At 38.4% G+C, this 19,051-nt stretch overlaps 1 protein-coding gene and 1 pseudogene across 1 annotated transcript; one reads left to right on the plus strand and one right to left on the minus strand.

Moving 5' to 3' along the window:
- Positions 1–3,516: 3,516 nt before the first annotated feature.
- LOC103407155 (acyl-CoA-binding domain-containing protein 2-like) lies at positions 3,517–4,204 on the plus strand (annotated as a pseudogene).
- Positions 4,205–13,007: 8,803 nt separating this feature from the next.
- Positions 13,008–13,769, minus strand: LOC103402969 (calmodulin-like protein 30). The gene has a single exon (XM_008341764.4). It carries the CDS (start codon positions 13,757–13,759, stop codon positions 13,139–13,141), a length of 621 nt encoding a protein of 206 aa, XP_008339986.3. The 5' UTR covers positions 13,760–13,769; the 3' UTR covers positions 13,008–13,138.
- Positions 13,770–19,051: the final 5,282 nt, after the last annotated feature.

Raw genomic sequence — 19,051 nt, forward strand, 5'->3', positions numbered from 1 at the left:
ATTTTTGTATTGAGGACCCTTATTTTATAAAATGGACTCCCTCACCATCATTAGAGAGCATCGTCGCCTGTACCATATATTGGGCCTCAATTGGGCCTCATGAAAAAATACTTGGGGGACTTAGCCCATCACTTATGTATTGAGGAACGAGCCCTTATTTTATAAAAATGACTCCTTCACCATCATTAGAGAGCATCGCCGCCTGCTGAGCAACCGCCTCGTCGCGAGCACCAACTCTAGCCCATCATTTTTGTATTGAAGAGCGAGCCCTTATTCTATAAAAGGGACTCCCTCACCTTTAAACGCCACAAGCCGAGCCAACCAAGGCAACATAAGCCACAAACCGAGCAGCCTCGCAACATATGCTACTTCTAGTTAATCATCATTTCAAATTGAGCACCGCCTCATATCGAGTATCAGTTCAAGACGACATCTAGTTACTTCGGCACAAACATGGACTGAATTTCAAGTCTCCAGCCAAAAGACTTTTTTGACTGAAGACTTGGGAGACTACTGTTTGTACCATACTTAGGGCTTCCGTATTTAGACCTCGTATAAATACTCAGGGGACTTAAATGTAATTATGTAATAAAGGAATGGGCAAATATGTAATAAGTGAGGAGCCCTTATTCTATAAAAGGACCCATCACTCTCCTCATTGAGGGAGGCCAATTCTTAGGCCACACCCTCACCCTTTCAGAGTTTTGATCCTCACGGATAAGCTCTCTCTCTCCCTCATAATCCTCTCAGAAATACAATAATCAGTGTGGACGTAGCCCAAACATTGGGGTGAACCACGATACATCTTGTATTCTTTACTTTCTTGCAGATTCACAGTCGGATTTACGTTGTTCCAAAACCTTCGGTTTTGTGCATCAATAACATATATATTTAAAAGAGAGAGAATGACACAAAAGAAGAAGCAACGCAAAAAAAAAAAAAAAAAAAAAAAAAAAAAAAAAAAAACACATGGCAGCCGAAGACCACCAGGTAATGGTCCACGACATTCCCCTTTGCTCGGTAATGGTCCACAACGCAAAAAAAAAAAAAACAAAAAAACAAAAAAAAAACAAAAAAAAAAAAAAGAAGAACAAATCATGTTTTCTCTAATCCTTCTTTTAGCCATCTTTTGGCTTTTGTCTCTTTGCTCAGATGGAGGTGGGACTTTGAACCACACAACTCCCCACTAACTGTAGAAGAAATAATCTCCAAGAATCCCATGAATTTATTCGGGGTGGTTTAGAACACCCCGTGAAGTTTTAACCAAGTCTAAATGGTCTATACCCCATCACCGGACTGACAAGTGCAACTTCAAAATCCCAAGCTTAGTTTCTGTAAAGAAAGACAGCAAGGAAGCAACATATACCGAGATACAACTCAAGGGGTAAGAAATTGTTCTGTTTGGTGCTACTCACGGGTACAAGACATGGAGACATGCACGTGGAAGTCATATTTGGATAAAAGAGACAAGGGAACAAAGACAAATGCACATGCAGGACAAATGACCATATAAGTACATATGTTGAAAAATGAGCAAAGGAAAAGAAGCCAAAAATACCACTTGACCGACTCATGCTTGGAAATTCCCCAATTCAAGAAGAAAAGTAGAAAAATATGCTCTAAAAGAGTGACTAAATGAAGAAAAGTTTTCTGTAAAAGCTAAAGAAGTTGGTTATCATGTTTGGAAAAGCTAAAGAGAGTAAGTGCATATGTTGACAAATAAACAAAGGAAAAGAAATCAGAAATTTTGATGATGACAAAAGAAAAGTCCCCAACACAACTTTGATAAAGACAAAGAAGGAAGGAGACGTGAAGAAGGTTCAAAGCCTTGAAATGCTACAATTGTGTCCAAGTTTTGATCAAACATTGTGTCAAAGCTTTGACCAAAAAAAAAGACATTGAAATGCTACAAGACAAGGAAAGAAAGGGAAAACTTCCCAATCTTTAAATGGACAAACAACCTTCTTTGCCACGTGAAGATGGGACAAAACTTTCATTGTGTCGAAAAAGTTTCACTTGCTTCTCTGCCATGTGAATATAAAAAAAAGAGTTCAAAGCTTGATGTCAAACTTCCTAAATTAATTGGGAAACTCATTCACAAGGCAACCTTTGTGTTAACACCCAAAGACCTGGTATACAAATCAGTTTACACAAGTACAAACAAGCAGGACAAAATTATCATGAGCATAGCTGTTTGTAAAGCCACTCGCTAGACATACAAATGGAAAAGTATAATTCTATTCCAATTAAACATAGAAGGCAACACACAAATACAACAAATACTATGAGGGTGCCCTACAAATTTCAGAGTGCAATTTGTTTATACCATATTTAGGGCCTCGTATTTAGACCTCGTATAAATACTCGAGGGACTTAAATGTAATTATGTAATAAAGGAAGGGGCATATATGTAATTAGGGGAGGAGCCCTTATTCTATAAAAGGGCCTCCTCACCCTCACAAACCCTAAGTCTCTCCTATCTAGAGCAAAGCTCTCACACTCTCTCCCTCACAAATACTCTCAAATAAATACATAATCAGTGTGGACGTAGCCCAAACCTTGGGGTGAACCACGATACATCTTGTGTTATTTACATTTCATGCAGATTCACGGTCGGATTTACGTTGTACCAAGACCTCCGGTTTTGTGCATCAACATTTGGCGCCGTCTGTGGGAATCGACACGAAAAAGCTATGTCAATTCTCCCTCAATTTTTCATCTCACCACCGTGAAACCTTCACAACCTCACCACTGTCCACCGTGAATCTGCACAACTCGATATCCTACTTAATCTGCAAACCAGGGATTTCAAAGAGACCAGACGGCTGTAGATGCAAAGGAAACACCACCATCCCACCATCAGTAAAGCAAAGCCAACAAGGAACTGAATGACAAGAAGAGGCTGGCAACGAGCGGTGCAAACTTTGTAAGAGCATTTACTGTTCAATTTTGATCATGCAAGTTCCCAGAGAACTTCACTGGATGCCAAGATCTCGCCAAGCAGAAGGCAAAAAAGAGTAAAGAAAATCTGGCTTCCTTCTGCAAATCGCAGTGGTGATTAAAGGTGCAAGTTTTTTTTTAAAAAAAAAAAGTAATGGAGGAGCCCATCAGGGTTCAAAGCTGGGCCCAAGCCGGTCTAACCCAAGTTCTGCTCCAATACATTCAACCCCCCCCCCCAATATCGACCCAACAGACCATCATCCTCAACCAACATTCCCATGATCGACATATTCAGATTTGACCCGACCCGCCACGACTCAGTTTAGGCCTCAATCGGACAAACCTGCAGAGACTGGGGCGCCTTCCACGTTACCAATCATGGCTTACCCGCCACCTTACTCGATGCCATTAAGCGCGCCGGCCTCACCTTCTTCAACAATAGCTCAGTCAAAGACAAGTTAAACTACGCGTGCGATCCGAGCTCGTCGGCGTCGGAGAAGCTCTCGAGCCACCTGGAAAAGCCCCAGACGTTGGCTCCGTTGCTGATCTCGAATCAAAATGGGCAGGGAAGAAACAATGGGCGGAGAGTAGCAGCAGCTCCTCCAATCGATAATCCTCGGCCTCATTTTCTCCTTCATCCTTGCCAAGCTCATCGTCATAGTCATCTCCTTCAAGGAAGACAATCTTAGCCTCGCTCGCGCTCGTACTGCCGCCCCCGCCTAAACCCGAGCCCTGCGACGACCCGCCTCACTCTGCCGATTTGAGCTCTGTGGTAATCAAGGCCGAATCAATCGTCATCGAGCATGGCAGCGTCATGAACAAGGGCAGTGAATGTGACAGTGATGATGACTGGGAAGGGGTGGAAAGTACGGAATTGGACAAGCTGTTCAACGCGGTGTCGGCATTTGTCGCGGCGGCCGTGACGGATCAGCAAAAGGTGTTGACTGATGTGCAGTTGAAGCTTTATGGGCTTTACAAGATTGCTACTAAGGGTCCCTGCAGCGTGTCGCAGCCATCGACTCTGAAAATAACTGCTTGCACCAAATGGCAAGCTTGGCAAAAATTGGGTGCTATGCCTCCTGAAAATGCTATGGAGAAGTACATTGATATTGTCACATTGCTTTATCCTAATTGGACAGCAGGTTTGATTATGAAAAGCAGAGGAGGTGGAGATGGTAGTGCACTTGGTAATGATTCTAAAGGACCAATGAGACCGGTTTTCAACACCTTTGTTTACGAGGAAGAATCTTAAAATGATTTGTAAGTTTTTTTTTAGGTCTATTAAGCATGTGAGGGTTAACTGTTAATATTTACACATCTCGTCAATTATTAGTTACTGTGTCGGAGAACACGATGACGATTAACTACGTGATGGAGATAGCTTCTGGCCCCCACTTCTCGGGGCTCCAGTTCGACGACATCCTTTCCTCTCCGCCACATTCTTTGTCTAACCTGTCTCAGCTACTTTGGTTCAACAAGTTCCTGGAAAGTAAATGTGATACAATTCAGAAGCTTAGGGTCAATAGGGTTACTAGCTTTCTGCAGGACTGCAGGAGGCCTCAGATGAACTTGCTGTTATTCTGATGATTGAGGCACCCTTCCAGAGCAGTAAGGAGGGTCGACTTCCCACTTCCAGATAGCCTTAACATGGCTAGCAGAAGATAAGATTTTATTGTTTTCTTTATGATTATTCCTCAATTATTTTATGAATGGTGCTCCACTTTCCCAAAAAGCAACAGGAAAAGCCACGGGAATAAGAAGATAAGAGTCCCACAGCATCACTAGTATTGCAAAGCGTCTGATCTTCTAACAATAACGTGGAGCTTGCCGTCCTCAGTACTAAAAAAAATGAAAAGCAACAAAGAAGATGCCCCCATTTTCTGAGAAAGAAAAAGGGAAAAGAGAAAAGCAAAAGAGAAAGCAAAAGCAAGGAATAAACACCCTACCAAAATGATGTGGTTTACTTTTTTTGTTTTTGTATGATGTAATTTATTTTTCATATCTTTCGGAAACATCTGTATAAACCCTATCAGAGGGTAATATGTATAAAACCCCATCAGAGGGTAAAAAAAAAAAAAGCCCAAAATAAATGGGCTGGCATGTTGTGGAGGGCGAAGGCCCATAAGCTCAAAATAGCACCAACCAGGTGATCAAAAGTACGCCCAGTACTCCAAAATTATTCGGCAACCTGCCGCTATTACCACCAACCAGGTGATGAAATGTACAACCCGTACTCTAATATCATTTGGTAACTAGCCATTCATGCCACCAACCAGGTGATGAAATGTATAACCTGTACTCTCCTTCATGCCACCAACCAGGTGATCAAAAGTACGTTCAATACTCCAAATTATACATGAGCATTACTCATGTCATTCATACATAAACATTCATGAGCATCACTCATGACAATCATACATAAACATTCATGACCATCATTTATGTCAACATTCATGAGCATCACTCATGTTAACATTCATGAGCATCACTCATGACAACATCCATGAGCATCACTCATGTCAATCAACATAAACATTCATGAGCATCACTCATGTTAATCAGCTTCAAAAGCTTCATTTACAGAGCTCTAGCTTCAAAAGCTTCATTTACGGAGCTCTAGCTTCAAAAGCTTCATTTACAATAACTCTAGCTTCAAAAGCTACATTTACAGAGCTCCAGCTTCAAAGCTTCATTTGCAAAGCTTCACCTACAAAGCTTCAGTGCAAGGTATACAAATACCGCCTCCAAACAACCGCCACTTCGGGCCACACATGAATTCAATTTGAAGTCTCCAGCCAAAAGACTCTATTAACCAAAGACTTGGGGGACTACATTATGTACCATATATTGGGCCTTAACTAGGCCTCATGAAAAATACTTGGGGGACTTAGCCCATCACTTATGTATTGAGGAGCGAACCCTTATTTTATAAAAGGGACTCCCTCACCGTCATTAGAGAGCATCAACTTTAGCACAGTATTCATGTATTAAGGAGCGAACCCTTATTTTATAAAATGGACTTCCTCACCTTCATTAGAGAGCAACGCCGCCCGCTGAGCAACCGCCTCGCCGCAAGTATCACTCCTAACCCATCACTTATGTATTGATGAGCGAGCCCTTACTCTATAAAAGGGACTCCCTCACCATCATTAGAAAGCATCACCGCCTACTGAGCAACTGCCTCGTCGCGAGCATCAACTCTAGCCCACCATTTATGTATTGAGGAACAAGCCCTTACTCTATAAAATAGACTCCTTCACCATCATTAGAGAGCATCGCCGCCTACTGAGCAACCGCCTCGCCGCGAGTATCAACTCTAGCCCACCATTTATGTATTGAGGAACGAGCCCTTACTCTATAAATTGGACTCCCTCACCATCATTAGAGAGCATCGCCGCCTACTAAGCAACCGCCTCGCCGCTAGCATCAACTCTAGCCCACCATTTATGTATTGAGGAACGAGCCCTTACTCTATAAAAGGGACTCCCTCACCATCATTAGAAAGCATCGCTGCCTACTAAACAACCGCATCGCCGCGAGCATCAACTCTAGCCCATCATTTATGTACTGAGGAACGAGCCTTTATTCTATAAAAGGGACTCCCTCACCATCATTAGAGAGCATCAACTCTAGCCCATCATTCATGTATTGAGGAGCGAGCCCTTATTCTATAAAAGGGACTCCCTCACCTTCAAACACCGCAAGCCGAGCCAACCAAGGCAACATAAGCCACGAGCCAAGCAGCCTCGCAACGTGTGCTACTTCTAGTTGAGCGTCATTTCAGATTGAGCAGTGCCTCATATCGAGCATCAGTTCAAGACAACATCTAGTTACTTCGCCCCACACATGGACTGAATTTCAAGTTTCCAGCCAAAAGACTCTCTTGACTGAAAACTTGGAAGGACTACTGTTTATACCATATTTAGGGCCTCGTATTTAGACCTCGTATAAATACTCAAGGGACTTAAATGTAATTATGTAATAAAGGAAAGGGCAAATATGTAATTAGGGGAGGAGCCTTATTCTATAAAAGGGCATCTTCACCCTCACAAACCCTAAGTCTCTCCTATCTAGAGCAAAGCTCTCACTCTCTCCCTCACAAATACTCTCAAATAAATACATAATCAGTGTGGACGTAGCCCAAACCTTGGGGTGAACCACGATACATCTTGCGTTATTTACATTTCATGCATATTTATGGTCGGATTTACGTTGTACCAAGACCTCCGGTTTTGTGCATCAACACAATTCTCACCTTTGGAGCCATGAATCAACACTTGTTTTCAAAGAATTCGGTACTGCAAAATAGTATGTCCATCAACGAAAAGAGATGTCATTGCCTAGGGTGCCTGCACGAAATAATTGATAAGTTGATCGCAGTTAGAGTTCCATCCCACTCTAAATACATAAGCAAACCTGGAACATAAAGAAAACAAAAATGGGTAACCTGCTTGATTTCTCCCCCTCTTCGTTTTGAGTTTTTTTCGATCTACAAAGGAAGCACATAAGCAAACTAGTGCAGCAGAAAGAAAAGAGAACCCGTAGCCTGCATAAAAAGGTCTTTACGATTTAAAGGGAAAAGAAGATAAAATAGAACAATTCAAAAAGAGATATAACTCCAATCTTACTCATCTTCATTTGGAAATCAACAACTGACAAACCCATAAGGAATTTCAAAAACATAGTGAAATCAATAGGAGCCCAAATATTGCGAAACTGCCTTCAGTTTCTGATGGAAGAGCACCGTGTGTTGGAACTAAAAAAACAAAAAAAAGGTTTGTAAAGTCATCTCGCAAGGTGAAAGAAAGGGTGAACGAACTTTACCCCTCACATTGGGGTCTGCTCAAATAAAGAAAAAAGTAAGGTTGTTGAAATTAGAAGACAAATATTATTGGAATTTGGAGACCTTTAAAAGTCAAATAAAGAGAAGAGTAAAGCATGGCTATCAAAAATATTGAAGTCTCACTTTTTCCTTCAAGTCTCAGCCACAAAAAAGAGTAAATTGTACCTCACGTGAAGAAAAAGGGAGGTCCATTGAAATTAGAAGTCCCATTTGGAACTTGGAGACCTTTAAAATCAAATAAAGAAAAGTGCAAAGCGGTATCAAATTCCAAATTCAAATGGCATAAGGCCGCGCTCCAAATTTCAAGTGGCACAAAGCCGCGATCAGTCTAAAAAATTTACGAACTACGCTGGTTTGATTCCGTTAAGAATATGTAGGCAGTCTGATATTAAATTTTATACGCAACCAAGAAATCAAGACGAATCCCTAGTTTATATAAACTAAATTCACTTATGCTGCTTTGAACAGAACCCTTGTGGGATAAATCCCGTGAAGGAACATAGGAAATATTTTTTTTATTCCAAGCATGATTCTTTACAAATTTGTTAGAAGAAAGAAGCTGCAAAGGAAAAGTAAAATTAAACATGGAGTAAGAAATGGTACCAAGCTAGAGTCAAATGCCAAAATATTAGTGGGTTTATCAGAAATAAACCCGTTAATTTTACTCTACGCTCAAGCGGCACAAAACCACTTTAAATGGGACAAAGCTGCCTCAAATGGCTAAAAGCCGATTCAATGGCACGAAGCCGTATTAAATTCTGATGGCACGAAGCTGCGACAAAACCCAATGGCCCGAAGCCGTATCAAATATCAAATAGTACAAAGCCGAAGAAAAAGTCAAATATCAAATGGCATGAAGCCGCAACAGAATCTCAAATGGCATGAAGCTATGTTAACTGGCACAAAGCTGTATCAAATTTCAGAATGGCATAAAACCATATCAAATTTATAAAGTCACTTCAATGGCTTAAAGTCCTCGCCTGCACGAGTTTAAACTACATGAGGCATTAAAAGCTTCAATGGCTTAAAGTTCTCGCCTGCAAGAGCCTAAACTACACAAGGCATTAAACACTCCAATGGCGCAAAGTTCTCACCCGCATGAGCTAAAACTGCATAAGGCATCAAATCCAAACAAGTATCAAGCATACAAGGAACTACAAGTGACTTGATCCCTTAACGAGGGTACGTAGGCAATCTAAGGTTCTACCTAGATGCAGTCACAAAATCAAATAAACACCCAAATCCTCAAGTTACGATTTATTCATATTAGAATCAAAGGGTATTCCTTTCCTAAAAGAAAGGTTGTAATTAATAGGCGCGTAGCCTAGAATGGGTCGAACTCAAACTAATAAAACCCTCTTCGAAAAAATGAACGAGGGTGAGATTGTGTCGAGGGAATTATTTGTTTACATATTATGTACAATTTTTGCTCAACACACTTAACGGAGTTTTCAACAATTTTTCATCAACACAACTAAACCCAAGTCAACGATATAACTCCAACTCAATCCAATTCATCAACAACATAATCCATAAACACAACTTGTCAACAAGTCTTCATAAACTTACATCAATCCTAAACAAAGCTTTATGAATTTAGACAAATTTCATCAACAAGTATGCATAATTAACCATGAACACTAAATTAATTTAACAAACTAAACACAAATAATAACCGTACTTACCAGGCTTTCTACTGTTGTTAAAGTCAAATCCACAACCCCAAATTTCTTGTCATTGTTATTTGTTAGTCAAACCTAAGTATGCAGACTGCCACCGTCAATTTAGAGAAAGCTTTCACGTCGAAGCCTATGTGTAGAATTTTTGCCCTTGCTGGTTTTGGTTTCCTCACCCCTAGATTTCGAACAAATTTTGTTGCTAGTTTTGTGTGGAAGCAAGTACGCATCCACAATAGCTCACCGCCGCTGATTTGGAAAAATTCTAGATGCTAGAGACGCTATGTGGAAGAAGTCGCGTGAATCTTTTGAATTTTCTGGAATAGTTATGGGCAGAGATGACACACTACAACAACAACAACAAAGCCTTTTCCCACTAAGTGGGGTCGGCTATATGAATCCTAGAACGCCATTGCGCTCGGTTTTGTGTCATGTCCTCCGTTAGATCCAAGTACTCTAAGTCTTTTCTTAGGGTCTCTTCCAAAGTTTTCCTAGGTCTTCCTCTATCCCTTTGGCCCTGAACCTCTATCCCGTGGTTACATCTTCGAACCAGAGCGTCAGTAGGCCTTATTTGCACATGTCCAAACCACCGTAACCGATTTTCTCTCATCTTTCCTTCAATTTCGGCTACTCCTACTTTACCTCGGATATCCTCATTCCTAATCTTATCCTTTCTCGTGTACCCACACATCCAACGAAGCATCCTCATCTCCGCTACACCCATTTTGTGTACGTGTTGATGCTTCACCGCCCAACATTATGTGCCATATAGCATCAACAAATTTTCTTTTACCTAGGTTTAATTCAAATTATGTAACTCTTGTTCCCTTCATTTGCTCATTAATTAACGGCTCAATTATGATCTGGTTCCACCAATGAGTTTTTATTTTTATTTTTATTGTTTCCACCAATGAGTTGGTTGGACTCATTGGTTGTGAGTAGTCCAGATCAAATCCAATGACATTAAGTTAATTTTCGTGTCTAAAGAAATGACTTATTATATTAGCACCCCACATATTATTGAATACACCCCACAAACTTAATACACCTCATATTTGTTTTTTAATTAACAATTATCTTAATGCACCCCACATCATTTCCCATAACACCCTCATACCCCATATTCTCAACATACACCTTATATTTTCTACATACACCCAACATCCTTCACATCTTATAATACTCATTTTTAATTATTGTAAACTAATTTGACTTAGGAGTAAAACCCTCTCTGAGCAACTAAGGTTTGATGACCGGTAGGAATTGATCAACAATCTAAATTAGGTCATCAAACGATCAACTAAGAGATATAAGTAAGTTAAGGAGCAAATTGGTGTCTGCATCTCAAAGTGTTCTACTATCAAGGGTTTTGACTACAAAATACTCACTGCATATAAAGACTCACTTCAGAAGACTTCCCCGTTCATGTATTCAGATAACTCGAACTTCTACAATTTCGTTTTGAATCACAAAAATGGGAATGCATGAAAATACCATGCATAAAGTATGGAGGGTATGAGAAAACCCAATAAAAAGGGAAAAGAAGGAGAAAAGTAATCACAAATATCTTATGCTGATTATTTTCTCTTGAAATTGTTGGGAAGGTTATGCATGACCATGGTGCAGATACAACCCATGACTGCAAGCACTTGGAATAATATGACATAAAACCTTAAATTCCTTCTAAGAGCTTGAACACACAACAAAATATTATGGTTTCCTGGGAATCGCATACAAGTATTTGCAGTATTTGTAATTCACAAATTCGAACTACTTAAAGTATCATCGTTCATCAAACAAATATGATCCTATCCTAAATTATCTCTATCGACTAATCTCTCACTTTATATAGGGATATGTCATTGAAATCACTAAAAAAATGAAAAATATAGAGTCTTATCTCATGAGAAGTTTTTGAAACATTGATTTTGTGTTTCATTCGTTAAAAAAAAAAAATCTCAATCAACGTATTAGTTTCATTGGTTAGAATTTTTTTTTTTTACAATGGAGGGTGAAAAGGGTTTTGAGAATTGAAGATAAATATACTTTAAAATTGATTTGGTGTGTATTTAGAATTTTTTTTTTTTAAATCTGATAAGATCGAAATTGTCATTGCATAGTAGGGTATATAAATCCTTTAATATTAAATTTTAATATGGGATGTATTCAATATTACGTAAGGTGTTACTAGAAAAAACCAAAAAAATCTAACAAACTAACAAATCTTTTCATTTTTTTATATTTTAACTTCCATAAGATGCCATATAGTTAGCCTATTTTACAACGTCCTCCTTTTTAATTGATTTATTCATAAGATGATCGATCATACTTTAAACATGAAAACTGGCAAAGCAAACACGAACACTTGTCAAAGTTATATGATATTTTATAGGCCTAATCGGATAAATGGTTCTTATGGTAATAAGGTAATATTAAAGATAATCGCGTGATAAAAAAAATATAATTAAATAAAAACTAGGATTTAAACCTTCGTAGTAGAATTTATTTACAAATTTAATCCAAAAATGATTTTTTTTCTTAATTATCGGTTAAATCCAGGGGCAAAAATTTACTTTGGATTGAGCACCTTCTTCCTCCTCTCTCTGCCACTGAATAAACAACCGCCTGTTTTGACAAACCAAACACAACCCACAATTTTGAACCCGAATCAGACCTCAAACGTTCAGCCAAAACCTCTAATAACTCCACCCGAACCGACAATGAGAAATCAGAGGGACAGCACCCACAATTCTGATAATTCGACAGCTTTTACGGCCAATCAGAAGGGAATCACCGCCCAAAAACGCCGGTGGCGGCCGGGAATGGAAGCTCCGAATTGGTACCGAAATCGGGTTTGGAGGACAAGAGTGTTGCAGAAAAGGGTGTGGAGAAGAATTTAACTGCTTCCCTGTTGAAAAAATAAAGCAATGAAACAAAGCCGGCTTGTAGGTGGTGGAGGGGAAGAAGGGAGTGATGATTTGGTGAAGTCTTTGGTGAATTGTGATATGGTGAGGCACGATTCGTACCCACTATACAAACCGGATTCATGTCATTGATGAACAATTCAATTGTATTCTCAATGGTACGTCCGATAAGGATTATCAGAAATTCAATTGTTTTCTTGACGAAGACTTGTTTTTGTTTTTTTTGGTCATGATCAAGACTTGTTAATATGAAATGAACAATAAACGCAGAGGGAGGAGGAAGAAGAGGGAAGCACAGTTTTACCCCTTACCTAACGGATTGTTAACTGAAATATTATTTTTGGACTAAATTTGCTAACGGATTTCACCACAAGAGTATAAATCTTAGTTTTTTTTTTTTTACCACGGGACTATCTTTCATTATCTTATCACTACAAGGACCATTTATCTAATTAGACCTATTTTATATTAGATGCTGATTTAGGCAAGCATGACGACCTCACAGGTCCTATGAATTAGGAGCACAAAAACTTTTAAGTTGGCCTATATACGAGGAAACTTTTAGTTTTCCTTGCATACTGCGATGAGGTCACTAAAATTCATTACTTTTATTAGTCATACATGCTCTAAAAAAGATGTATTTATTTTCCTCGTTAGAAGCAAAGGCAGACATCCAGCTTATATAGCTTATTCAAGTACAGAAGCAAACTTCCCTTACAAATATTAGAAGCAGATTACTTATATATATGATATCTTTAAGCAGTTGGTGTTTTGAAGCCTCCCATCATATTGGTAAACTCATTCATGTCAATTAAACCATCACCATCAGAGTCCACACCTTTCACCATATTCCTACAAGCCCCAAGGCTGCAATTCTCTCCCAACTTCTTCAACACCAAGGACAACTCCTCTGCACTTATTTTCCCATTCCCATCCAAATCGAACACTCGAAACGCACTTTCGATGTCCGCCTTTCTCGCCTCATCATTTCCCATGTTGAACATTTCCACAAACTCCGTGAACCCAACGAAGCCATCCCCATCAGAGTCAAGGGCCTTGAATGTCTTGGCAATCTCACCTTCTGCAATGTCTTTGTCCAGGGTCTTGAGAGCCGACTTGTACTCCTCCCTGCTGATTCTACCGTCTTTGTTCGTGTCGAATTTATCGAACACGTACCTTACTTCCTCCACTTTTGTTTGGGATGAAGGCCTTGAAAAACTATACCTTTTCGATCTTTCTTTGGAGATATTACTCATTTGGGGAGCTGGTTTGTTTGGAGGCTTTCTTGGAGTGCCATATTGAAACCCGAAAAAGCTGAAATTTGACATTGTTTTTTCTTCAGATGGTATTAAATTATAATGCGATGAATACTGCATGCATGAACCTACCATCTTATATATTGTGCTGGGGTGTTATCCATTGAGGAATAATATAAAGAGAGATAGATTCACGTGCATTGTCAAAACAAATTCGGATTCAAAGTTGGAAAAAAGGAGCACATCATGAAGTTGGTCGGTGTATTCTTATTCCACACTCACTTTCCGATTAAGTTCATTGAAGCGAGGCAGAACAGAAGGAATTATATATATAATATATGACGCATGGCAAACCAAGGGTAAATGGAAAAAAAAGGAGGAATAGATAACTTGAGAATCACTTAATCAGGGACAACAAAATCATTATCATTGCTGATCGTGAATTAACTCACACGACCAAATCAAACGCTTGATTTTAGAAGGAGGAAGCATCACTCGCTTCAATCACACAAAACAAATAATTATTTTTTAAAAGGAAAAAATGCATTAAAATGAGAAATCACGAATATAGCCACCGTCCATAGAGTCTAAATTATAAGCTAGACGAGCAAATAAAGGAATACAATACTTTGTAATAATCTTGGTGATTCCTATTCCAAACCTCAATTTTGGTATGCCATGACGCCACCAAAGAAAAAGTTGTAGATTCTTGTGTTAGTTGCGTAGAAAATTCTATAAAATGAGGAAGAAATAAAACACCATATTGGTGTTCCTCGTCTACTATCGATGATTCTCTCAGAAAAGCAAAAAAAAAGGAAAATTGACATATTATATGGAATTTATATTTGGGATTTTTGTGAACGGGGAGAGGGGGCTTCAAAATTGGCTCCTCAAAAAATAAAAAAATAAAATAAAAATAAAAATTATCGTTGTATTAAGAGTTAGCCGGTTTTTTAAGATCTATACTTTTTTTTTTCCCGAATATATATACACTTAATTGAGATATACGAGTAAGATATTAGAGAATTGTCATTAACACTCTAAAAATCTTATTTTGCACTAGAAAATTTCTATAATTAGAAAGAAAAATTACACTTGTGAAGAGTGCATAATGATGTTATATATCATATCTATGCAAAAAAACAAATTATGATGTTATACATCATATCCTGCGGCGTAGCCATGAGTTTTAAATAATTGGATCATAATCAATCAAAAAAGTTTTATTAGGCCATTTCGTCAAACATCTAGTAGGCACCTTCTAATTCCTGTCAACATATGCCGAAGGTTTATGCCGACATACGTCGACGTTTGTAGAGACTTGTCGACAGTGGATGCAGGAAACTGTGCAATGTTGAAGACTGCCAAGGCATTTCAACTAAAGTATTTTTTACAAGAAGAGAGAAAAATAAGACAAATATGACAAAAGAAAATAGAAGTAGGAGGAGAAGATTGTAATTTAGTTTCTTCAGCTGTTTATAGCAGTCAAATACAATATGCAAATCAATATACATGGGGTTTTTGATGTTGTTGGGGTCAAGGACAAACCTATACTGGCTCCGCCATTGTATCCATGTAATAAGAATAAAAAAAAATATTTGAAAATGTATCGAAGGTAGATACAATTGATACTCAAATATGTTAGTTCAATTTCAAACGAGAATCAAAAGTAATTAGCAACAAACTAATAGTAATAATAATGGTATAAACCCAATAAAGTCAACAACCATTTTATGCATGTACACACAATAGTAATAATAATGATATAAATACATGAATTATGTAGAATGCGTTCTTTTGTCTGTTTATTTCATATTCCTCAATTCGAAAGAGCCTCTCTCTCAGTTGTCATTAGAATCGGCAATGGGATTTTGATTAGTGGGTTTATTAATAAATTTTAGTTTTATAGTTGATTTCATCATGTATTTAATGGTAATTATACAATAGGATAAAAATAACAATTCACATGTTAAATTTAAGTTGGGTGTAGAGTGAAGTTATACGGATTCAAATAAAATTTTCCTAAGAAAATACGGTAACAAACCAATTAAAACAGTAAAAAAAACATTTCCTCTTAACACAATGGCATTATTGAAAAATAATAACAATAATAAATTTGATGTGCAATATGAATGCAGCGATAAATATGGTGTCAAATGACTAAAATTAAAATTTATTGTCACCCCAGATGTTTATTTATCTACAGTTGATATTATTTAAGGATTAGAATCAATTTTTTATTTTATATTTTATTTTCACCCTTCATTTCCCATGACAACCCCTTCCTCTCTCCCTTTCTCTCTCTCTCTTTATTTTTCTTTCTTCCCACTCAACCCCTTTGATAAACTCGTTCCTCTCTCTCTCTCTCTCTCTCTCTCTCTCTAGATCATTCATCTCATCCTCTCTCTTATAAACCCAATTTGCATACCAAGTGTTCGAGTGAAGATTTCTCTGAAGAGTGATCCTCAGACCTCAGCACAGCTCCCCATGGGATTGACACTTTGGGTGTGTAGTCGGGCTCTTGCTTGTTGATGTGCTACAAGAAGAGGACAAAGTTAATTCTGAAATGTGCCTTTGTGGGGCCTTAGGTGTAGGCTTTGAGGCTCGCAATAAAAAATAACTAAGTGCTAGGCGTGACACTGATATCTCATTATAGCAAATGTAGAACAAGAGTGTTTTTAGTCGATTACTTGCGCCCCAAGTTGCTCGGACTTCTGTTATCAAATGATTGTCGTGGATGAGTTAAGTTCACATTAAGTTCTTTTTCTTGCCTTGTAAATAAGGACTTTTAGTTCATAGTCTTGTATGTTTGAATGAAGGGAGTCTAGAGCCCCTTAAGTCATTTGTTTGGTCCTAGATTGCTTTTAATGAAGACATATTCATTAGACTAACCAGATCTAGATATAAATAAGACTCTTAAAGTAGGAAAGCATGTGGATATGACTTGAATACATACTGGAGAATGCATTAAGTAACAGATCTACAAGTTTAGAAAACAAACAAAGAGCGTTGGGCAAGATTTCACCTTGTCTGTCAAGGTTAAACCTCTTGCTATCACTTCTCTTTGAATTAATAGGGGTTTATATGCTAAAAAGGGATGGATGATAAACAAGTTTACACAAGGGAATCGATGTTACGCCACTGAGGGAGATAGTAAAGCTTTAAACTGGACAAGAGATAGCTTGTCGCTAAAAATGACTGAATCTAGGTTGATTTCAGCTTTTGGATGTAAATATGGCTTGAGAGTAGAGTTTGTATGTTTGTTTGATTGGTTGAGTGTCCTTGTCTCTAGGGCCTTTTCCTCCTTTTATAGGCAAATTAGCCCAACTATTGTAACTTTGTTCTTACCAGAAAGCACTTGGGGGGTAGTGAGTCATCAACTTTTTACTGGAATGCCACTAGAAAGTGTTATGTGGCTTGTAGTAGGTTAGTCTCCATCACTTGTCACTTCAATAGTAAGCACCTGGCTTACATTTTGGCTGAGAATGCTTCAATTTGCCTTTGGGCTTGGTGCTGAGCTTCAGGCAAATCCCCTTTTAGTTGGCACCCTTGGGCTTCCCTTCATTTAAGTTCAATGTTCAAATATTAACCCAAACACCAAGTCTGCATAGTGAGGAAGCTCATGCTACTCATGGAGTGCACTCTTCAACTCCACATGCTGAGTATGGCATAGCAATACTGACTGCTATCTCGTGGTGGCACGACGTGCGTCAAATGTCTTGCACTCAAGTGACGCTGGCGGTGAGATGGAACATGAATATGCCCTTGAGATTTGGCGAATATTAATGGAGTGTAGAAATCGGTGCCAAAGTGTCTCAAGGTCTTGGAGATGCTTATATCTTCGTTTGTTTGTGGGTTTGAGAGTGTGAAATGTGAATAAAGATAAGATATCGTGATGCAAAAATGGAAGTAAATGGTTGGTTATTTGTAATTGTTGTTTTTAGGTTGGGTAATAGGGCGACTAAATTTAGAAATTAAATTTGCAAACTAAATGATGTGTCATCAAAATGAATGAGCACGTTTATCAACACTTAAGTAATAAACTAATCATCAACTTCCATATCCTTTAATTTCCAAAATTTAGTATACACATTTAGTTTCCTTAGCATTACCCTTTCAGTTTACTATTGGAATCCGTGATAGATAATTTGAGGTTTTAGGATGGTTAAATTCTCAAGCACACATAAGGCTATGCCAAAATTAATCTAATACTTTCTTTAGTTTGGAAAATCGACGTTGTTTATCTCTCTACACACACACACACACACACAAGTTCTTTTATAACAAAGTGACTGCCACCACCAGCTTTATACCATTATCACCACTGTTCTCGTTGCCACTGCACATACCACCGCTACTAACTTTATTTCAAATCACCATACCCCACTATCAACACCACCATACCTGCGTAATTGTCGTTGGCATCATCACAACCGCCATCGTCACAATTATCTTAGTTGCCACTACCACTGCAACTACCAACCTTACATTACCACTTTCCTTGCCACCATCATCGCCACAATGCTCTGTTGCAAATCACATATCACTATTGCTACCCCTACACCTCTAACCAACACACCCCACTACTGGGACCACCACCATACATGCACCATTAATCGTCATCGTCACCACCATCACCACCACTATCGTAACCATAGTCACCACGTACCACTGCAACTACTAACCTTACACCATTGTCAGCACTGTCTTTACCACTATTGCTACTAGTACTTCCTCGACCGTCACTCCTACCCCTACACCCCAACCAGCACACTCTACTATTGGCACCACCACTAACCTTCACCATTGTTGTGGCCATTACCATTGCTACATTATTTTTACTCACCATCTAAATTAAAACATAGGAAGGTTCTGAGGATATAACACTTTATCCTTGTACAAGTACTCAAATCTCTCAATTGATGTGATACGTTGCATTATCCTTATCGTACACAAGAAAAACTATTCAATTTTATAAATTGCAGAAGAAGAAATATAGACATGTACTTGAAGATGTGGATTAAATGCCTTCAAAAAATACACACACACATATATATATATAGTGAAGGAGTTTACCAAAATGGTAAACGGAGGAGTCAAAAAGTAAGCTACCTACCATTGTTGTTGTTTTATTTTTATCATTTTATCCTTATTTAAGACAGATTTTTCACGGAACGACCAAAATGATTGATGATAACAAACTCAATGACCATTTCTATCGATTTCAAACATCATGAATTAAAATGAGGAGTTATTGCCAATCTTAAAGACATTTTAGCTATAAAGCCCCAGGCAGAAACACAAAATGTACTGACCTGACCCCACAGTACGTTCATAAGAGGGCGAGAGTGAAAAATCAAAATCAGAGAAGTCTAGGGGGTGAACATATAAATAATACAAAATAAAGGGAGC

Source organism: Malus domestica, chromosome 02, assembly GCF_042453785.1.
Source record: "Malus domestica chromosome 02, GDT2T_hap1".
Lineage (NCBI taxonomy): Eukaryota > Viridiplantae > Streptophyta > Magnoliopsida > Rosales > Rosaceae > Malus > Malus domestica.

Coding starts and splice junctions, on each gene's coding strand:
- LOC103402969 (XM_008341764.4), bottom strand. CDS start 13,759: ATGCAGTATTCATCGCATTATAATTTAATACCATCTGAAGAAAAAACA.